Source organism: Helicoverpa zea, chromosome 24 (assembly GCF_022581195.2).
Source record: "Helicoverpa zea isolate HzStark_Cry1AcR chromosome 24, ilHelZeax1.1, whole genome shotgun sequence".
NCBI classification, from domain to species: Eukaryota; Metazoa; Arthropoda; class Insecta; order Lepidoptera; family Noctuidae; genus Helicoverpa; species Helicoverpa zea.
The window spans coordinates 5,770,142-5,793,828 of record NC_061475.1 but is presented as its reverse complement, the minus strand read 5'-3'; the positions used below and the strand labels follow the sequence as shown (position 1 = coordinate 5,793,828).

Below are 23,687 nucleotides of genomic sequence, written 5' to 3'. Positions count from 1 at the left end.
TCATGAAAATTTAAACTCTTAGCGTTCGAAATAAAAATGAATTTCAATCGGGAAGAGTAGTACTATATAATGCTATAGATGGAAACCAAAAATCAATTTTGCTGTCCTTCAAAAAAATCGTCAAATATCGTTAAAAAACGCGTTTTTGGTACTTTAGGAGGGGTATATCTCTAAATCCCTACGTGCTAGTGCAACTTTATGTTCTGGACTTCGATTACGTATCAATTAATCTATAAGAAATGATATATTTCACCTTTGCACCAAAAATGCTGTTGACCAGTGTAATTAACAAACAATTTGTCCAGTTTTTAATAATCAACAAAGTAGGTACAGAAATGATAATCAAAAACTTTTTGTCCACAAGTTTGAAACTAAGTACGAAACATATTTAACATGAAATAAAAAATCTATTTTTTTTTATTGCTGAATGAATATGATATACAGTTATACAAAAACAGTTTTTATCTATGTACATTTGTTATTTCGATAGTTTTCATCACTTCGTTTTTAATCAATTACTTTTCCGAAAGTGATAACTATTCAATTAATTGGAATCAATCATTTAGCACAGTCGACGACCCATGTTAGACTCAATACTCAAGCAAAAACAACAGTTATTTATTTAAATTTTAATATAAATGAGGGTCCCGCCCCGGCTACGCCGTGGGATTTTGTATGTACCCAAACTTTTCACATAAATAACTTTAATTTATTGGTACATTACATAACTGCATCAAAATCCGTGCAGTAGTTTTTGAGTTCATCGCATGCAAATAATCTCCGTCGTCTAAGGTCTTGGTTCTTTTATATTATGTAGTGATAAAGTAAATGTGTGGGGTTTTTTAAAGTATCAAATATTTTTTCACAGAAGTCTCAACAAAAAAATTACTGGTACTGAAATAATTGGTCTTTATGAAATCTGTTACATTCTTGAGCATTGTTTTATAACACGGACCTAAAATTCTAGTTAACATTAAATACTGTAACTTCAATTATAAGTGAGTTGGTAAGATCGCTCGTTGTCTCTCCGCAGCGTGTCGTGGGTAGCTTTCAGTTGGTCGAGTTTTGTAGATATCTGTGCAATGGAGTTGTCTATCCATTGCATTGACGACATGTGGGCGTTCAGAATGCGGCCAATTTGGACGATCTGAAAAAAAAAAATGGGGTGAATTAAGCCTTATTTTTGGTCCTTCATTTTTGTAGTATTAAATTAACAGTGTATTGAAGGTGAACAAAAGGAAAGAAAGGCTCGAATTATCGAGCTGAACACTTGGAATATTCAAAATATTTCCACTACACTTACCTGGTTTTAACTACCTGGTTGGGGAGTTCTGCCTTTCGAAACCCTAAGGCACTTATGGTCAGCCATGCACAGACCAACCACTGTTTCTCTATATTCTCGCACTAAATAGTCTTATAGGTTGTTTGGGGAGATATCAAATAGTTAAGTCTTGAAATCCACAACATTATACTTACAGGATCATTGCTGTCTTGACTCCTATTGGTTTCGTTGAGATGTTCTATAACTTCTTTCAAATCTTCCGACATCTGTCTCAGTTGAGTGTCCAAGTTTTCAGCTAGCGAATACCTGAAATGACAAAAAATATATGTTAAATGTATGGATTTATTACTTACTTCATAATTTTGTACTATCTAGCGATTTTGATAGCACCCCAATTTCGCAAACTTTTCATTTGTCATAAAATTGGGCGCAAGTGAATTGCAATATAGCACAAGTTATAGGCTAATATACAAAAGTCTTTGTTACCATTTTACGTAAAAACTATTTACAAGTACGATTTTCAACGATACTAAGCAGTCATATAATTTATAAACAACATAATTACCGACTATCTCTAATCCGAGACGCAATTTACAATAGCGGGAAACTGCTACTTTGTAAATTAAGTTCCCAGTTTATCAATAAGCAAACAATTTCTTCAAATAAATAATTATTTAACAACAGCTTGTATACTCACATATGCTCTCTCTCCGGATCTCTGAGCCTGTCCACAGTTTCTTCAGACAGTTGTTTCTCCATGGGCGCTAACAAATCTTCTAGTTCCTTCTGCTGAGCTAGTACGAAGTCTAGCTCGTGCTCCAAGCTCTGTTGTTCGTTCTTCACTGATTGTACGGCATCGTTTAGTTCTACTATCTGTAAAAATATATTATTTACTAAGTAATATAAATTTCTATGTTTCAATCCGTGGCCAGAAGGAATTTGTTGGAATGATCGGAAAGTGTCAATTGACGAATAATTTTTTGGCACAAACAGCAAATAGGATACATGAATTTAAGTGAAATTTTTGGTCTATGCAAGTAGGGTAAAGTTACGGGAAGCAGAATGTTAGATACTTTTATGTACACGGAAAGTCCTGTGGTACTTATAGATGTTTATCTCATATAGGCGGATACTTGGTAGGTGCACATTGCCTTTGTATGCGTAATCTCGGGAGAGCTTGTTATTGGCAGAGCCACCGAGACATGAAAGACAATGTGTCCCAAGTGTCCAGTGTATAACAAGGCCCCGTTTTTGATAAATTAAATACTAAATTGACATACAAACATACCTTCTCCCCATTAGCAATTAGCAGTCTATCCCAGGCGTTGATCTGTGTAGCCTGGTTTATAAACACGTTTTCTTGTTCCTCTAACTCGAGGGTCCATTTGTTGATACTCTCTTCAAGTTGCGCGAAGGTAATTGATGTTATTGTCTGAGGGGGAACTGGGGCTGATGCTGTAGTTCTGAAAGATTTTAGGAAGATTCATTGTTTAAATTACTACTACTATTTATCGAGGAAAAAGTAAAAAAAAAGTAGCCTGTAGTGTAGGCCACACTACAGGCTACTTTTTATCCGGGTTCGTGCAGAGGTTCCCACGGGATGCGGGTGAAACCGCTGACAGAAGCTAATATAAAATATAGCCTATGTCATATAGGGACTGTAATAGTTTCGCAACAGTGAGTTTTTTTTTACCAGTAATTTCTGAGTCTTTATACAAGCAAACAAAAAAAAAAAATTAACAAATAATATATATTTTTAATTCTGGTTTTTCATTTTCTGACTATGTAAGTATGTACTTACCTACTTATGTTTTGGTTTCTACATGTAATTGAAATACTGACTGAGTGTAATTGATTACTTACGTAGTTGCTGTACTAAGAGAAGCCAAAGCTGTGGTCGCTGTAGTTTTGCCAAGGGCTATGATACCTGAAGGGGCAGTGGTTGATGCTGAAACATACAATAATTTGAATATAAATAAAGAAACCAGAAATCAGAGGCTTGGCACGCGACGATGGCAAGAGACCAGACGGGATGTCTATAATGCCTTGGAAGATGGGAAGGTCTTTGGTGTGGGACGCAACCTGCGTCGACACCCTTGCACCTTCCCACCTTCCCAGTACGGCGAGCTGTGTCGGTGCAGCTGCTGCAGCCGCGGAAAACCTCAAACGGCACAAATATGTAAACCTCACCGGCAATTGCATTTTTGAGCCGTTTGGGGTTGAAACCTTGGGACCATGGGGCCCAAGTGCCCACAGACTCTTTCGAGAAATCAGTAAGCGATTAGTGGAGTCCACTCGTGACCAAAGGGCTGGCCTATACTTCGGCCAAAGGATATGCATTGCCATCCAGCGTGGCAATGCAGCCAGCCTTTTGGGCACGATCCCAGCTGACAGCGATGCGGATGAATATTTTGATACTTAGTTTTAATATTTCCCTATCATAAGATCATTTGTAAAACTATTACCCATTTTTAATAAAGAAATATTTCTAAAATTATTTACATATATAGCTATGATTTATTAAAATACAGTATTTGTGTTTACAATATTTTGTAAATATTTAGTTTGTAGTGCAAAAATTTTAAAATGGCGGATTTTTATGAGCGGTTTAGAATCGATGAACATCAAGATGGAGACATAAATATTGGAGGTAAAAGAATAAGCAATATAACCTCTATCCATATTGGTATAAGTTCTATAATAGATTACTAATAATTTTGTTAACAAATGCTGAAATTTTTATTTGACAATACAATTTTACTTAAAGTCAACATGACATGAATTTAAATATGTATTTGAATTAGGAATTTCTGTAGAACCATCATATTATTATTTTTTAATCACTTTCCAAAAAGGAGTAGATTCGCAATTCGGATCTTTGTATTATTTTTAGAGGCAAATGAAAATTTTAAAATTTTCTTACCTGCCGAAGAACCTACAACCGACGTAATAGGTTTTCCAAAACTAGAGTCAATTTGAGCTGCAGACCCAGCGACACTGACCCCGTATGTTGCATTTGGGGCGGACGTAGAAACAGCTCCAAAACTCAGCTTAGAAGCCGCAGTGCTGGTTCCAAAACTAAGCCCGGTTGCTGGTTGACTTGTTGCAGTTGATGCCGGAGTGGACCAAGATGTAAGACCACTTGAGACAGGTGCTGTAGAAGTGGCACTCACTGTGCCAGTTGATACCGGACCAAAGCTTAATGGTGCTGATGTTTTAGGAAACTGCCCAGCTGGTAAAGCCTGTCCCAATAATAATGGTTTGTCCGTTCCTGAAGTAGCTACTCCAGAAGTGGCTGGTTGGGTTCCAAAACTAAGTCCGGTCTGCGTGGTTGTTGGAGCTCCAAAACTGAGCCCGGTTTGTCCGGATTGGATGGTTGTTGGTGTACCAAAACCGAGTGTTGGTTGCGCAGTCGATGGTGGAGCGAAACTGACACCGGTTGTTGCTTGACTGGTTTGCTGGTTACCACCAAAGCTTAGGGGAGTTGGTGCTACAATAAAAGAAATAGGTTAACTTTAGTCTTTATACGTTTGTTCAAGCTGAACTCAAAAAGAGCAAACTGCGTTTTACATGATCTATTTAAGCTACTTTAATAGAAGAAATTAATTAAATAAAAATTCTTGGCAATGGAAGAGAAGCTGGAAATTAATATTTATAAACCAAATAAAAGTTAAACTTACAAGTAAAAGAGCCAAATCCTTGTGGAGTACTAGTAGCAGTTTGAGCAGCACCAAAGCTAGGTGCTGTAGTCAGACCAGTAGTCTGACCTCCCAAACCCGTACCTTGTCCCGTCAGACCAGTAGCTTGTCCGGTTAGACCAGTAGTCTGACCTGTTAGACCAGTAGCCTGTCCCGTCAGACCAGTCTGACCTAGGCCAGTCTGAGGTGTAGAAGTCGCGGCTCCTAATGTACCGAAACCGAGTGTTGCTGGTTTCTGGCCGAAACCTCCTTGTGTGGTTGCTATGGAAAAAAAGTAATATGCCTATGTAAATGACCCTAATTAAATTATAAAATAAAACTTGATCATAATCAAATCAATTCATTTATTTAGTAACTCCTTTTTTCCAATTTCTAGTAAATATGAAAAATCCAAATATACCAAAAACGTGGGCCTTCAATTTACTGCCTGTCAAATACTACTTTAACTACGATAAATTATACCAAAATTAGATGCAACCATCGCAAATAACAACTTTGCCTTCGGTACAGTTGGGTAAAAATAGGGAATAAGTATGTTATTTCCCAAAAAGATCGCTCCCGTTTATCCCATCGGTGGCGAAATGAACTTGGGTACATCCATTAGACACCGACTTCTAGGCAAATGCATCTAAAATTAGTTTTTTTGGCTTTTTAATGTTTTTAGAAGTTGGTTCAAACTGAGAAATTTAGTGCTTTTGTAGTTGATTGTTCTATTTTTTTCTCGTCTTATCAACAGTGTACATAAACTGCTAAATCCCTACTAATATTATAAAGTAACTCTGTCTGTCTATCTGTTACGCTTTCACGTCTAAACCACTGAACTGATTTTAATAAAATTTGGTACAGAGATAGAGTTGACATTGAGAAAGAACATAGGATAGTTTTTATCCCGGACTTTTGAAGAGTTCTCTTGGAAATGCGATATAACCGAACATGACGTGGGCGAAGCCGCGGGCGGAAGCTAGTATGTAAATAAATGAGAATAAAAACTTACTAGTAGTGCTAGCGCCTCCCAACGCAGGTGCCGTAGTGGTGCCCCCGCCGAAACTGAAAGCGGACCCAGGCTTGGAGCGTAGAGCATTTTGTCCGAAACCACTGGTCGTACCTCCGCCGAGGAACGACTGTGTCGGCTGAGCTGTTGCAGTTGTTGTTGCCTGTTGCTGTTGTTGCTGAGGAGAAAAGAAAAATAAAATTATTAATGTGGGTTTTTATAACAGCAGGCTACTTTTTATCCCTTTGCGGGAAGTAGCTCTATCTTGAACCAGGTGGAACCGGATCTCATAACATTGTCTTGCTTGCATTACAAAACTAATAACTACACTAACGTAGTCTTTTCCATAGTCAAAACACAAAATAAACTGCTTGGTTTTCTAAGCTATTAAGTACTAGTGTCAGTTTCCCTAAAGAACAATGTCAGGTTTCGGCCCACCCAATCAACTTTTAAAACTAAATTCTCACGGACACAAAGTTCTTTACTACAACAATTTAAATATAAAATACTAACTTCTTATAAAATATTTAATTGTTATCTAGAACTTTTCCAAAAAAAATATCATTTTAATAAGTAATTATTTTGTTTATCAAGTTCAGGTTTTTCGTTTTAATAATTTGGAATAATTTGGTTTTGAGAAGTTCAATGCAAAAGTGGAAAACATAGAAAAGCTTCTGACATTAAACTACACAAAAAACTGTAATGGCCTTACTACAAAAACTTTAACCACTGTTTTACACTTGTCTAAAAAAAATGTGGCTCCAAAATGAACCATATGTCAACGTCATAATTTGACATTTTTTTAGACAAGTCTTAAACTGACGTTAAAAAGTTTTTGTGGTAAGACGGTAAGAATTTTCACTGTCCATGAAATATTTTTATTGAGCCTAAGTTACTATGGACGTCTGACATTGTTCTTTGCCTCCAACATAGTGACTAGTAGATCTTAACACTTTTCAAAATGGAGAGAATTTCTTCTTAACATCACTTTTAATGTGTCAGAAGTGCACAAAGAGCAAATAAAATCACAGATTGTTTTAAAAGTATATACTAGTAGGTAAGTATAGTAATAGTACATAGAATATATTTATAAGAAATACTTACATTAGGCTGAGGAGCCGAAAACCCAGTAGCTGGTGTAGAAAACCCAAAACCACTGGTTGCAGGTTGACTACCAAACCCAGTAGAAGGTTGTGCTGCACCAAAACCAGTTGAAGGAGTGCTACCAAACCCGGTACCAGTTGGTTGTGTACCGAAACCGGTGGTGGCTGGTTGTGTGCCAAAACCGGTGGTGGCTGGTTGGGTACCAAAACCGGTGGACGGCTGTGGGGATTGGCCGAAACCGAAACCGGTGCTGGGGGATGAGCCGAAACCGGTTGATGCTGAAAGTACAAATTAAGTTATTGTAATCGTACTGTAGTTTAAACACATGACAAACATTATTAAAGGAATTCAATCGTAAATGACATTGACCATGGGAAAGGCATTGCATTACATAATAATATGACGATGCTAGAACCAGAGTGATGTAAGTGACATTTTTGGCAAAAATGGTTTTTTTACACACTTGCATGGAAAAATCAAAATTCTTTCAGGCCATACTGATCTAAGTGCTTCCTAGTATTATTTTCCTTGAGAAATCAATTTGTGAACTGCCATAGTGATGTAAGTGTTTTTTTTTTGTAAAACTTAGAATGTTAGTTTTAATAAATAACTCATACTGATAAAATTTGTTATTTTTATTATTTAAAACTGTGGGACCATGGGGCCCAAGTGCCCACAGACTCTTTCGAGAAATTAGTAAGCGATTAGTGGAGTCCACTCGTGACCAAAGGGCTGGCCTATACTTCGGTCAAAGGATATGCATTGCCATCCAGCGTGGCAATGCAGCCAGCCTTTTGGGCACGATCCCAGCTGACAGCGATGCGGATGAATATTTTGATACTTAGTTTCCCTATAATAAGATCATTTTGTAAAACTATTGAATAAAATTTAAAACTTACATGAAGTACATATAACTAAAAAATAATACCTAATAAAAAGCTCATAGATTTCAAATAATAACGCGTAACGCATTTCCTTCATTTTCTCAGAAACATACTACTGTGCCCTAGATGACTCTGGTTCCAGCGTCGTCGTCAAATATCATGTCTGTGTTACTTCAGTATTCGGACTGTGAAACATAATGTACAAAGGTAAGCTAAACCTACAATTGTGTTTTCAAACGGCAAATCATAAACAATCACAGATATTTTCTGACATAGTTACTTTTGAAGTTCTCTCTTTTAAAGGCACCAAACATGTACTACTGTAAAGCACTTAGTTCAGAAATAAAGATTTTGTATTTTGTATTGTAAAGTAGAAAGAAATCTTTAGTTTCAGATGACTGACCTTGAGTGGTTGGTGTACCGAAAGCTGGCGCTGGCTGCTGTGTGTTACCTCCTACCAGAGAGCCACCAGACTGCAAAACAAAATGAGTAACTGTACAATAAGGATGTTTTTGTAATTATACATATTACAAAAAAAGAAAACAAAATAAATAAATAATATATTTAAATATTTCATATAAAAAATATACAGTGTCCCACCGGAATTGTACTGAAATGAAATGGTACTGAAAGCCAGGGCACCACTGAGAGACTCACCACTTTCTGCTTCAAAAGCTGTATTGTCCCAAAGAGAGTGATTTTAGTTCATTATTGCAAGTTAATCATCACTATGAGTAAATTACTATTAGGAAGATGACCTAAGAAGAATAGCCGGCCCTACATGGAGTCGTACAACTAAAAATAGAACAAAATGAAAAACTCTGGAGGAGGCCTTTGCCATAGACGAGTTGAATAATCGCAGACTTGTAGTTAGGTAGATTGTAAACAGTTCTGTATCGGATTTCAACAATAAAGGCTTTTTTATTTTTATTATGAGTAAATTGACCTACAAACCTGAAGACCGAAGCCAGGGCTGCCAACAGTTTGGTTAGGTGGTGAAGTGAACCCTCCGAAGCTCACCGGTTTGCTGGCACCAAATGCTGGAGCAGCACTTGTTGTTGGTGTGGAAACTGGATAAACAAGAAAAACAAATATAAGAATACATAATGTAACCTAACATTGATTAGCTTTTAAATTCCCTCCAACATAGTGGGAAAAAGTTAAGGCAGATAATGATACAAAATAAATGCCTCTCATCATCCTCCGAGCCTTTTTCCCAATCATGTTGGGGTCGGCTTCCAGTCTAACCGGATTCAGCTGAGTACCAGTGCTTTACAAGAAGCGACTGCCTATCTGACCTCCTCAACCCAGTTACCCGGGCAACCCGATACCCCTTGGTTAGACTGGTGTCAGACTTACTGGCTTCTGACTACCCGTAACGACTGTCAAGGATGTTCAATGACAGCCGGGACCTACAGTTTAACGTGCCATCCGAAACACAGCCAATGGTGTCTAAGATATACTTAGAAAGTACATAAAGACTTAGAAAAGTTGCATTGGTACTTGCCTGACCTGGGATCGAACCCGCGCCCTCATACTTGAGAGATTGGTCCTTTATCCACTAGGCCACCACGACTTTTTAAAATAAAAATAAAAAACAAAATAAATGCCTCTATTACTATATATTATATAAATCACATCAGACAATGGGTGTTTCACACGGTTTCACCTGCATCCATTCGTGGGATATGAATAGGGCCTAGAAGTAAGTTAATTAGCATACATTGACTAAAAATATACTCTTACTTCTAAATAGTGAACAATTCAAATTGGTTCAGTAGTTTTGGAGCCTCTATTATTATTCTTTATTGCACATCATCATCATCATTAGCCTATCGCAGTCCACTGCTGGACATAGGCCTCTCCAAGTGCACGCCACTGAGATCGATTTTCAGCTGCTCGCATCCAGCTCCTGCCAGCACACCTCCTCCTTCTTTATTGCACACTTAACAATTAATACATACAGAACAAAGACAGTTTATGTACAACTAGCAACCCGCTCCGGCTTCGCATGGGATAACTGTATATCCCCACTGTTTAATGTATGTTATTATACATATAAACCTTCCTCTTTAATCACTTTATCTATTTAAAAAAACCGCATGAAAATCGGTTGCATAGTTTTGAAGATTTACAATTTAGAAGCGTACAAAGGGACATAGGGACAGAAATAGTGACTTTGTTTGGACGTAGTTATGCAGAAACGTTCCAACCCACAAGTCACCCGAAATCGAGTTATTGTGATTGAACAGCCTAAAATTTAGCATATGGTTATCTAAACTTAATATAATTCAACAATAAAACCTCTAGTACCTTTACTAGTTAGAATAAAAAAGAATACAACTGAAACGCATAAATGCTTATATCTCAAATTCAAGTTTAATTTGAGATATAAGCATTTACGCGTACAGTGGGTTGGAACGTTTCTGCATAACTACGTCCGTTTTATACTATGTAGTGATGAGCTTAACCCAAAATCGTGTTCTCTTACAAAACATATGTTGCTCTTTATGTGTGTACATTGGTTTGTGCTACTTACATATAGAAGATGTTGGTGCAGTAGTTTTAGCTGCACCAAATGCAAATCCTCCTCCGGAGGGACTTGAGAAATTGAACGCTGGCTTGTTGTCTGTAACACAAAAAAAGGTTTTACTCTCCATTGTTCAACCAGTACTAAATGTTGACTGACTCATATTGTTAGTAATGTATTTATTTTAGGTATAAAGATGTTATCTTTGCTCATTGAGTCATCAAGGATTAAAAAACATTACAATATTATTGCTTTTACGATATAAGTGATTATATTACCTGTGCTTCCAGTTCCAAATAATCCTTGCTTAGCTGGTTCTCCACTACCAAATGCAAACCCTGAAAGGAGGTTTTAATTGCTGAACTTTTGTGGATTTTTAGCTGAATAATTCTACTTAACATTTATTTATAAGAATGTAGCTATTTGAGCTGTTTAAACGGAGGAATATAACCTGTCTCTGTGATTTTACTTGCGAATGATACTTAAGAGAGCAATAGTATTCACATGACAACGTTTATTGTAGCATTTCATGCTGTTTTGCAATATTGAAAAGGTATAGGTTAGAATTTGTCAAAATGTTAATGCGTTTTACTTAATTATCCAAAAACGACATGTAAAGTGTGTGTTTGTTTAACAATAACAGTTTTAATTGTATTTTAAAGCTAAATAACAGAGAAATTAATAAGAATTTACCTGTAGAAGGGGTGGTAGTGCCGAAAGTACTTCCAGCCGTCGTAGTAGCTGAACCGAAGCTAAAACTCATCTTTCAGTCTTATTTAACTTTGTTAAAATTACACAGGCACTGTTTGTATACGAAATATTTATAATAGCAATAGTATTTTTAAATAAAATTTACGTTTTCCGTTATAACAACAAATAAAAGTCAACAAACGCGGCCCGCCATTGAGCAATTGTTTTTGGGTGCGTTCATATGATGTTGGTATTTGGTAAGTTTCTAAAAAACTGCGTCCAGGTTTAACATTTACAATTATTTATTCTTTCGTTTTACTATTTTTCCTTTTCAAATCATTAAGATATTTTCGTAGGACAATGTAGGACATTCTAGTTTTAAGGAAAACTAAATTAAAATAACATGCAGTTCCAAGGGCTTGTTAGATACTTTAAATAATTATTAACAGTCTTGTCGTCGTTATTTTTTTGTATTCAAAAATATTGTTTCAGCAAGAAAGAGCCTCCTGCAGGTCGAATTATACATGACATGCTCATTGGGTTCTCGGTTTTGTTCGGATCGGTAGCAAAAATCGGCCATGAGCTACCTAGAGCAGTTTATGAGTTCTAACAGCTTACTATTGCTTGTAATAAGCACTGGCTGTACGATAGCAGTCACGAGAAATCTTTAACACCTAACTCATCTATCCCTGAATCTAAAATTCATCCAAATCAGTCGAGTAGTGTTAGCTTGTAAGCGCAACAAATAAACTGCCATATTATTTATAAGCAAGGATATTAAAACCTTTGCTGAGACAACGCTGCAATAATCCCGAACACAATAACAGGGGCCCGATTCTCCTAATTTTACTTAAGCGACATATGATTCACGTTCGACTCGATTCGACTGAGATCCGATCCCGACTCAATTACGATTGAAGCGTATGTGACGTTTTTATCCTTTTCTGTCATTCAATAATGAATATCATTTTGTCTGCAAATGATTTACGATTGCAAAATGATTGTACAGCAAACTACCGCATAGACCAAAATCACCAAAATAGCAGACCAATAGCAAACCAATCGAATGTCGTTGGAATATGATTGGTCTTTTATTAGTTTTATTAGTAGCAGAATGCCCGATATGGTTAAAACTGCTATTGCGATCATATTGCTATTCGATTTCTATTCGATTTTGACATTATTAACTTAGGAGAATTGGGCCCCAGAGCTTCCTAAATAACCCGCGCTAATCCACAATGGCAGCTCGCCAATTTGCAAACACACCTGATTTTGCATAAATTCCTCTATCTAATCTTTTCATTGGGTGAATTTACAAAGCCACTCAACAGCCACCTTCGAGGGTATCTGGGTCTGGCGGGTTGCCAAGAGCACTGGCTGCAAATCATAGGCGTTTGCTATCGCTGTAACTACTTGTAAACAAGGCCTTTTGTTGAAAAACCTTTGGGTTTGTCGTGTTTGTGTGTTTATTTACTTGGCGATTTTATTTTTTTACTTTTAGGTGTCTATTTTGCAAAAATCACATTCTTTTGAATCTATTTAACTGGACTAGGTATATGGTCCAACCAATATGTAGGGATTAATCAATTACAGGGAGGTTAACTTTCATAAATTATTAGATAAAGAGCTGAAGAATTTATTTGGTTAAACACTTTATTCTCTAGAAAAATATTTTTTGTGTTCGTTAGACTACTATTGTCTGGGTGCACGGCGTATGAAAACGATAGGAGAATGACAGAATATAGCCCGATTATAATGATGAATGAATGAAATAAATAAAACCACAGCCTGAAACTAAGAATCATCCCATATAATATTTAATACTGATCACACAAACTTGCTAAATATAAGACGACGATAAAGAAATTAAACGACATTATACCTAGCTCTTGGTACAAATGGTACTGGATGCGAGTCCGGCGTCAGAAGCAGTCTGACGTTGACGTTAGCTCGTCTCCATCTATTCCACATGACGTAATGGTCCTTCCAGAGAAGGTAGACGGTGACAGAGTACCCGCAGAGGACGATTGCCATGAAGAAGTCCATGGCAGTCTCTGTAATCCGGTGGGATATACCTGGAAAGATAGTAACTGATTCATTCATAACATAACTGTTTGTTTTCCATTTTTAAATAGTTGTCGTTTGCGATTCAATCGCAACCCTAGGGAATTACGCCCTCCGGATGGAAACATACGCAAAATGTTATCTCTATCGGTCAAGCAGTTTTAGGCAACCAACCAATCAAACTCACTTTTGAATTAAAATAATGATTATGTGAAAAAGTGTCGATGGAGAACCGATTTTACAAGTTAGTCAGTTCAAGGTTTCTTCACGCTAATCCCTCTCTATGTAGCATAGAGTCTGTGGTTGATCAGGGTTTAAAGTCACAACCTCTTTTTGTTACTAGGGGGTTTAGGCGTCTAGCGTAGAAGTAGAAGAAGTGCTAAAATTATTAAGTATGTAAGTATGTACCTACTTATCGGGTTGGTAAAGAGGTTGATAATAAACGGTTGACAACAACCAGGGCCCCGATTCTCCTAATTTTACTTAAGCGACATACGATTCACGTTCGATTCGATTCGACTGATATCCGATCCAACTCGATTACGACTGAAGCGTATGTGGCATTCCGCTATTTTTTCTTTGAAATAAACGTTTTTATCCTTTTCTGTCATTCAATAATGAATCATTTTGTCTGCAAATGATTTACGATTGCAAAATGATTGTACAGCAAACTACCGTATAGACCAAAATCACCAAAATAGCAGACCAATCGCACACCAATCAAATGTCAATCGAATACGACTGGTCTTTTATTGGTATCAGAATGCCCGATATGGTTAAAACTGCTATTGCGATCATATTGCGATTCGATTACTATTCGATTTTGACATTATTAACTTAGGAGAATCGGGCCCCAGTTCAAACGATGATGCCAACTGGAACAAAGCGACAGATTTTTTTGCCGGGTGGAATCTACGCGCGACATAATCCAAAAAGGTGTAAATGCTCTAATCTGTAATCTCTATCATTATAAAGAAGATAAAGTATACGCAAGCTTTTGAAATAAGAAAAGACCAAAAGGCAATTTTGCTTTTGCATTTATGACAACAGAAAAAAGGATTCACAAAAAGAAAAAAAAAACGACAAAATTCCATTTTCAAATTGAAAAAGCCCATTCTTTTCAACCAGCAAAATTTCCTTTTAACTCTTAAAAAAAAAACATAATTAAAAAAAGCAAAAACAAAACACACCTTCCTCTTTTCGAGCGCTTGCGTCGAGCTTACCAAAATTGGTTCCCTCAATCACAAAGTATTGAGTTCCGACGATGCATACAGCCAGGAGGCCAGCCGTCACGGTCGATAGCAGCCAGAATATCAGACAATCCGACTGCGGAATAAAAGTATGGTATGAAAACCTGCACAGTGTTTAGGCTGTTTGGAGGGCGATATTATTTCCTTTGAATGTCAAACTTTAAATAAAAAAGAAATCCAGCGCTGCTTGTTCTATTATCCTACTATTATCAAAAAGGACCTCATTTTTTGTAAAAAAAATTGCTCGTATGTAAGATTCAGAACTTTCTTGTACATCCGACGCATTCATTCAACAGAAGGTTTCTTCCTCCCACATGTTTTTGACACAGTTCTAAAAATACCTTACAACAAATCTATTCAAGAAACTGTTTTTCAGCGTTCCCCAATGAAATATAGCTGTAACTAACGAAGGGGAGTCCACGTCAAAAGGATATTTGTCAAAAGTGGTACCTACTGAGGAATTTTGGGCCAAGACCGAAGATTTTCAACGACAGTGTTATATCGCGGGAATATTTCATCATCTACTTACCAACTGTGAGATTTACAAAGACTGGCTATTGGTAATCTAATTTCAGGATATTTTTTTAATTTTGGCCCTTAGGTACGACTTACCTAGTCTCAGTTTGGAAAAAAACCTTAGGTAAGGTAGATGACATAAATGTGAGTGCTTCTATCAGTCGAATTTTTAAACTTATTTAGTGACTAGTACTTAAAACGGTGAAACTAACAGGCCACCTGAATGTTTACATTTCTATCCCTTTTATGCTCTGGTTTTTGTTAAGAAGAAAAAGTATTTCAATAGATCCAAAAAGCTTGCATCAATCTATAAATCTGAGCATTCAAAGGCGTGAAAAAACCGGGCAATATAACCCTCCGAAAATCCCTTTAGATACCAACTCATATCCAATATTATATCCTTCGAAGCACAACAAAGCCGGAGCAACGTTCAACGCAAGATAATTCAATAAATGACAGACTGACAACAGAAATCCAATATATGCGTGTCACGTCAAGACGTGTCAGCCATCTTTGCGTCGCCATCTTGCGGTCAGCTTGGCGCGTGAAATATCGTCAACGTTTGAGAAACACTTGACGGTTAATTTTAAATGATGTGACGTATGTTCTTGAATGTTATTAAGGGTCTTTTGTTTATGTTTTGTTTGCAAAACTATGTTGTAAGTTAGTGGGAATGGTTTGAGGTTTAGAAAATATTGGAAAATCAAAGAAACGCCTTATTTGCCTGCCCATAAACGTAAAAGAGAATGTTGCTCTATCTGCAACTATGTCTGAATTTTACTGAAACTTCTGGATGTCGATAAATTTCGATAATAGAAAAAATAGATTTGACTGGGTAATAGGATAGGTACTATTTTTTGCTGGATTATAAAGACTGTTTTCTATAAAACAAGCTAGAAACTGCTTCGATCAAAATACCACTGATTCATTACGAGTTTCAATATAGAGACTAATCAAATAATTTTGAATGTTAATCGACTTTGGTTTCACCAAACACTTTGGAGTGTCAATCGAAAGCCGGTGAAATTTCCATTGAAATTAGACGATTAAGCTCGGCTCAGACCAAAATATTGAAAATGTAAAGCGCGTCGAGAGGAAATTGTTGTCAACGGCTATGTACTTAGGCTAAAATAGCCACCTATCTACGGGTATAGTTTGTTTTTAGTACTGGGAATGGATAAACAAATAGATAAACAATACATACCATTAATAGATTAATCGATGGTCAAAGCCAACGACGTTTAATTCAGAGAAACAATGTAATTGGATTTATGAATCGTCACTTTTTTATACAGGAGTAAATGTATTTTGGCATCTTTATCCGGATGATAACAATATAAGCTCGTCTCCCAGAGTAAAATATACCTAAAATATGGCAGAATGTGGAAAAGCTACATAGCTAAAGGCCCGTCATTACATAGATATTAGAATCAGGATCTTGGATATCTCAATGTTGTGAAACTGTTATCGCTTCCATCAAGTGATGAGAAAGATGGTGGTCCAAACAAAGCGTACTTATACCTATCTATAATAAATAAAAATAAGACCTCTGGCAATAATTAAATGATTGTAGAAATCACAAAACGAAATTACGACAAGCAATTAAGAGAATGACAAACACGATTAGAAAACAGTCCCAAAAATACCTCAGCAAACCTTTTACCCGCTTGATTGCGAGTTTAAAACGTGGAAATATTCAAAGGCTCTCGAGGAAGCCAGTTTCAATTGGGACAAAGTACCCTAAACCTAACAGACGCGAACTCAATATGCCCTTGACGTGTCAACGCCGTCACTCTGACGCGAGATTATAATCGATTGTAGGAACACTCGATTCCGAGTGACATTCTTCAAAAATGTTTGGGGAGAACATTTGTTTGGATAGGACGTTGTTCAGGGTTATTTTTTTGAAAATAGAATGCTTTATATACGCGTGGCGGTTTTAATATACATACTGTCAGTTGTGATCGACAGATATTGCATGTACCCTTATCATATGGTAATGTGTTTTACATCAATCAGATTGGCTTTCAAGCAGATTAGGCTTATCGCAAAATGTTGTTGTTATGTTTACCAAACTGTAAGAAAATGTATACAGGGCTAAATAATCCCAAAGACAATTTAGACATACGAACAGTTCAACACCTAAATACACCGTAGTTATTGTTGTCCTAAGCAGTTTTAAAGATTTCAATAGAAAATAATCCTTAAAACTCTTTATCGAAATCAATTAACCAACACGACTTGGTCCTTTCAAAACACCAATCGTATCGAAGGACCAATTCCTCAATTCCTATTTCAAGCGTTTAAATTTCGAATGCATAGGTAAACCGTCTCACCTGCAAATGGCTCCTGTTTCTAGGATTGCCAAACCACAGCCGAAGCGCCTGTAGAACCGTGTATCTCGGCGTGCGGATCGCAGGGTAGCTGTGAAAAAAATGCACGGTTTCAGAGGGTAGACGGTGTTGGTACTACCTTTTTGGAAGGTAAAAGCGCGGTATTTCGTTTCGAATGCCGATAGAGTTGGATATAGGCCAGGCCAGGAGCGAAACGTTTTTATTCTAAAAAGTTTTCTGTCAAGTTTTTCTTTACGAGACTCTTTCTGTAAGAGTTTAAAAATTATGCTTTTTAATTAGTAGATCATAGTTAAGTTTATTTAGTTCGCTTATGTATGAACCATGTTCTAACATTTATCCACAGGAACATATTTTTGAACCATGTTGTACCATGTAGATGTCTCACGTAACGGTGAATATTCTGTTTTTCTTTTTTATATAACAAGGGAATAACTAAAATTTTAATACATACACCGCTGAGTATTACCAATAAACATGCCTACTAAATAGCAACGCTTTATCCCATCAAGATATTTTACATTTTCCCAACGATTCGAAGGATGGGTTCATGCCCGTTACCGAACCGACAATGATTGATTGTGATGCACATTTCTATCTCATTCAGTTAACAGGTGTGACGTCACATTGATTGATTGCCATAATAATTCAATGAAGGATATTAGTTGCCCCTCTAATCGAACCTCAGCTGCATTTAATTAAGAGTCCAACGCCAAAATCCGGGGCCGGTATTAAATTCTTTAACAAATTCATAGAATATGAATGGGGTCGTTCCTTGAATAGGATTCTTTATCTTGGACGTTCATAATCTGTGCCATTATTGGAATCAACTTTTTTATTATTTTACTCTGTGGTGTTCCTTTTTTAATCGGTGAAATTGTGTTTGAATGGATTGGGATAATTTTTTTATGTGAATTTTAAGAGCGGATCGCGTTTCTGGTACATTTTATTGGTTATTGATTTTAGATTTATGTTCTGTTAACGCGGTTTGACAGTTAGCTGTTTCATATTTGAATGATTCTTTATTAAAAAAATAAACCTTTTAAATACCTATTGGAAAGAGTTCGCACTTACAGCATGGTGGTATGGTGAAGGTGTGAAAGCTCTCCTAGAATCGTATGTACTTATTACTACATTCTCTAATAATCGTGTGTAACATTAAAAGCAAACAAAAACAGCTATGATAATAATCTATTTTGAAATTCCATTATCGATACATAAATATAGGTACCTAAGTAACTAAGAATTAACCCCCTTACTTATAAAATCACTAATCACCTTCTAAGCAACATTTTAACTAATCACTACTTAAAGTCTTAAGTAGTGATTAAATGTTAGTTAAGACATGCTTAAGCAACGTTTATAAGTAAGAATTTTCTTAAACAGCCCTTAAGTATTACTTATATTTAATTCACGTTTATAAGTAAGGGCCAGGCCACAACAGTGCGTTGCGGCGTCGCATCGCAAAAATCAAGGACGCATATCATATTAATCGCATAGCTGTGCAATGTTGTTTTTGCGATGCGACGCCGCAACGCACTGTTGTGGCCTGGCCCTAAGGCTGAAAGTTATCCGTTCCAAATACGTTCGATTCAGTCCGAACGAAGCCGAAGGCATAATCTAGTCGCGCAATATTGCAGTTGATAGAATTAAATTTAAATTGTTACAGATCTACCTGTACACAGGGATGGCAAAACAGAGTAATTGGTTTATGGCCAATTAATAACTCGTAAATGAAGACGATTTTTTATAAGGTTTGTAATTACGCATCAATTAGAACCTAACTATTGTTTTTTTTAATTTAGAAGGTTTCGCCGATGGTATACATGTGTATATAAATGTGTCACATGAGCATGTATTATTTAATAATGTTTCCAACACTGATTACAATACAAGATTATTAAAAAAATTAAGATTGAAGCTTTAAGCTGCGTTTCGGGGAATTTCAAACACTTTTGGTAGGTTTTTCGTAGTTCTCATCCTCGGCCTGAAAAACCCTGCAACAATCTTGTAACGTGTTGGATTTTTAAGTAAGTATTGAAGTCCTTTTACACCTTGTAAACTTAGACACTGGGCGATGTCCCTCCTTATTACCAAACTTTTTAGTATCAAAAGAGGTTTTTACCCTTTTCTCGTGCAAATAATTAGCTGGTTTTAACACCTGGCAACCCTACCTGATGATCAGGGAACGAACAAGCCCGCGGCAAGTTGGCCAACTGTTTCACTCCATTTGGAACTGTTAAATAAGTTTTAACAATCGGATATCGGAAACTTTGAGAGTAACGTTTTTGCCGTTATTCGGGTTTGTTGAAGATATTTATCGTATTTTTTTTTGTTTGGTTTTGTCATAAATAGTTGGTTTCCGATTTCATTTCATTAATGTTGTTGGTTATGGTCTAGATATTGTTACTTTTTTAATGCAGAGAAGGCGCACCAGCAAGATTCGTAAGTTAAGCTGACTGTCGTGCACGGGGAACTGGCTTCAATCCCTTGGACATGAAGACATTGTTTTGTGGGTTTTAAGAACATCCTGAAAGCTACCCGGAGTCTGGAAATTGGCGGTGTTACACCCCTATGCCTAGGTGGGCACGTAAAGCCGGAGTCCCCTAATGCTACTCAGTGGTAATCATTGTTACCTCCACGTCAGAAGCCATGAGGCGGGTTTGAGAAACGTCTGACACTTTTACGTTAGTTGATTAAAGGCTCCAGCAGACCGGATGCGTATGCGTAGACGTAAGCGTAGACGTGCACGTAGACGTGCACGTACCATGAGTTGTAATGTATGGAAATGTATGAGACAGGCCACACCGCTTGCGTAACGACGCGCACGTCTACGTTACGCAAGCGGTGTGGCCTGTCTCATACATTTCCATACATTACAACTCATGGTTACGCCGTAACTACGCGCGTGACTACGACGTGGTTACGCATACGCATCCGGTCTGCTCGAGCCTTTAACCTTCAGTTACTCGATAAGAAGTCGAAAGAAACATGTCGTTCGTGAAACTCACCTGAACCCGCATAACTCACAATGGTTCCTCCCCACTTGGTTGAGCCACCGCTCCAAGCAGCTCAGGTGGACGTTCGCCAGGGAACCCTTGCAGTTGCACGGAGATATTAACCTGAGAACAACACTTCAAATGTGAGATTTTTATTAGGTAACTAGCTTCTGCCAGTGATTTCACCCGCTTCATGATGGATACTTTACGCCTGGACAAAAAGTAGCCAATCGCGTTAAATACTATTGCTTCAATTCGGAAATTTTAGTTTCAGTTCATGAGACGATCGAGTTCAAACAACATTAGAAAAGATTCATTATATTTCTCGAAAACTGACGAAAATTAAAACTATTTTAAGATCAACGACTATAGCTTGAGGCTGTCCTGTCTGCTAAACAAAAATCGAAGCGTAAAGTTCCATCTATGAATCTGGTTACATGACAAGACCCATGTCAATATAATTCAATCAATGTTGTATATTCTTCACTCTACATAAGATATCCAATATACCCACTTATCTGTTACATAATCGAAACCTATCACAAGATTTGCCAACATCCTCTGTACCCGAACCCAATACTTTTTCAAGTAAATAAACATTTGGTTAATATATTTAAACTAAATTCCGTCAGCGGTTTCACCCGCTTTTCTCAGTCTACTTCGTGCACCCTGGTAAAAAACCCTCCATAATATAGGTTATAAATCGGTTCAACAAACAAACTCTTCAGCTTTTCAATTATTAGTAAGTACTTATTTTCTCTTTACTGACCTTTCACGTCCTCTCGTCATACATATTCGGCAAACATTGGACCCAATACTTGAGAGCGAATCTCTTGCCGTGATACCCAAGTCCGATTTCTCAGAAAGGCTTCCCGAAGTCTTCTTTTTATCAGATTTCGATATCTTAGGTTCAATAGCATTAGTTATAATCACTTCATTAGTGTTTATTGATACACATTCAGTTTGTACAGTCGTGTAACTAGGGTTCGCTATTTCTGGCGGGTCTGGTGGTGGTATTACTGCAGTAACAGGAGTTATCACTGGATGAACGTTTTGCACGTTCGGGATTTCAGACAACACTATAGCGCTCGGGGCTTCTTTGTTGAATTTGAAACAGGATGCCATGAATTTCTTTAGATCTATCAAAGTAGTTGATTCATCTCTTTCTGATGTTTCATCTTTGTCAAGAATAGGGATGTTTAGTTCTTTAAGATTCAGGTTTTTGACTACTTGCCCTGGAGCACCGAAGCTTAGAGATTTTAGTGCGTTTGTGACATCTTTACTTGTTATAATGTGCCTCATGCTATGTTCTGATTTAGAGATGCCAGGTTTCGGAGGTATGTTCTTAGCATGGTGTACGGCTCCTGGCAGATTCACTGCTCCCGATGGTCCAGCATCTTCGTTTGTATTTGATCTTTGATTCCTATCATCATTCGGTTTCACTTCGTTCGTCGTAGTTTTATCTCCATCTGTTATTTTATTTTTTTCGTCTTTATCCATCAATACTTAGGTACCATTTGTATTATTTTAAAGAAAATATAGTTAAAATAAATCTTGTATGAATGATGCGGTGTTTGACATAACAATTTGACGTTTTGGGTTGAATTGCTTATTTTATTTTGTTCCCAAACTTTTTTGAGAGCCAAGGAGTATTTTGTGTAATAATGCTTTACGTTGCATTCCAGTTGACATACATTAAAACTTGAATAAAATGACTTAACTCTACTTCTGCTATCGTCGTTATCGTGTATGCTATATTTAACTATGCCAAGGGCACATGATATGTCTACGTCACCTGATACAATATTTTTAACAAATACCCTTTTTACTCTCTTTTATTAAAATAACAACATAATTATAGTTGGTAATTAAATCATTTTCAAAAGAAAAGAATTAAAGAAAAAAGTTGGAGAAAAATCCAAAAGTTTACACCTCACCTCGATAGATGGCGTTGCTCGATCTAAATTCGCGCTATGGTTTCGTTCACACGCGAAGCTTAAGTAGCACGCGCGAACATTGCCACATTGCCATCAGGAGGGTCTTAACTGACTCGACTGAACAGCGAGTGATGAACTCGGGATATGAATCTTTGTGATTCCAGTCCGCTCCCCTACTCGTCAACTATCGCAGACTTGTAGGGCGAATAGCTGACGCTGTTTTTGGCCTCTTTTCATACCTAAAATATACATACATATTCATACGTTTTACGTGTTATTTATAATAGTAAAATGTATCGAAAAATAGCAATTTTCGGGAATGATTTAGGTATAACAATTTCAGCAACATTCAGTCATCATAGGTATACGAAAGAAATCTCTATCTTTTGTAACTAAATACGCGGCTATCAAAGACGTTACTTCTTATTGCCTAGGTATTGAGATAGTATTTTAATTAATTTAAACATTTCTGTACACACTATACATATATACAAACTTAAACTACTTATCTTTATACAAAACTAAAAATAAAATACTATATACAAAATGTATATAAACAATAAATGTATATAACTATCAAAGATATATCAGTTTTTTTTAGATTAGGTAGGATATGTAAAATATATTATGAATAAATAGGATTTATAAGTATTTAAATAAATGATTTTTTTAAACTGTACTATTATTTGGATAATGGTAGCATTTTTGCTGTAATGGAAGCAACAACAATTGCTCCTACGTAAATATTTATAGCAAACGCAGCTACAGTTGTTTGCTAATATAACAAAATGTAACCACTACAACTTATTATACTTCGGCCGTTCAGAGAATGCGTTCCTGACACCTATCAGTTAGTCACGACTAGTGATGGGCACAACATAACACTGAGTTCGTTACCGTTCCTTCAAAATGAACCGCCGCATTATTTTAAGATTATTTTCGTTTTAAATTGGCGGAATCATTTGTTTTATATTTTAGTTATTTAAGTGGAAACCAAAAAAAGGTAATATTCATATAATAAAATTGTTTTATTTATTCTTTGTTACAAGTACATTGAATTGAATGTGCGAACAGAATATTAATCAGACTCCGATTTGCTTGAGGAGGTGGTGTCTTCATCATCATCTTCGCCTACATGTATAATTATATTATTATCAATAACAGAATCAATCCTGATATCTCGGTCTAACAAAAGCCGGGTAATCAAATAAAAACAGATCGAAAACACTTGAAAAACGTGGTCTATGCGCACGAAACGACAACGGACGACTGTTTTAGCGTCACAAAATGGCGGCCCATAACGCCATTTGGGGTTACCATTTTTAATCTAAGTATAAAAATGCGGTTTGGTCATAGTTTTATTTTTATATTTCATAAACGTTATAATTAAG

General features: G+C 36.6%; 2 protein-coding genes across 8 annotated transcripts; both read right to left on the bottom strand.

Moving 5' to 3' along the window:
• Window positions 1-387: 387 nt before the first annotated feature.
• Window positions 388-11,415, bottom strand: LOC124642359 (nuclear pore glycoprotein p62-like). The gene is made up of 14 exons (XM_047180754.1): window positions 11,183-11,415; window positions 10,768-10,827; window positions 10,499-10,588; window positions 8,914-9,029; window positions 8,363-8,432; window positions 7,076-7,353; window positions 5,975-6,149; window positions 4,963-5,241; window positions 4,206-4,772; window positions 3,146-3,230; window positions 2,571-2,745; window positions 1,980-2,155; window positions 1,477-1,588; window positions 388-1,147 (listed from the first exon to the last, which is right to left on the bottom strand). The coding sequence occupies exons 1-14, from the start codon at window positions 11,250-11,252 to the stop codon at window positions 989-991; spliced, it is 2,412 nt and encodes an 803-aa protein (XP_047036710.1). The 5' UTR covers window positions 11,253-11,415; the 3' UTR covers window positions 388-988.
• A 1,553-nt stretch (window positions 11,416-12,968) lies between these two features.
• Window positions 12,969-21,986, bottom strand: LOC124642485 (E3 ubiquitin-protein ligase MARCHF1-like). Of its 7 annotated transcripts, none has more exons than XM_047180944.1 (5): window positions 21,129-21,944; window positions 20,372-20,482; window positions 17,346-17,433; window positions 14,467-14,569; window positions 12,969-13,233 (listed from the first exon to the last, which is right to left on the bottom strand). In XM_047180944.1, exons 1-5 carry the CDS (start codon window positions 21,857-21,859, stop codon window positions 13,046-13,048), a joined length of 1,221 nt encoding a protein of 406 aa, XP_047036900.1. In that variant the 5' UTR covers window positions 21,860-21,944; the 3' UTR covers window positions 12,969-13,045. The 7 variants fall into 7 exon arrangements, with proteins under 7 accessions (XP_047036900.1, XP_047036897.1, XP_047036899.1 ...); XM_047180941.1 differs by having other exon boundaries at window positions 12,969-13,269; window positions 21,129-21,927; XM_047180943.1 differs by having other exon boundaries at window positions 12,969-13,254; window positions 21,129-21,923.
• Window positions 21,987-23,687: the final 1,701 nt, after the last annotated feature.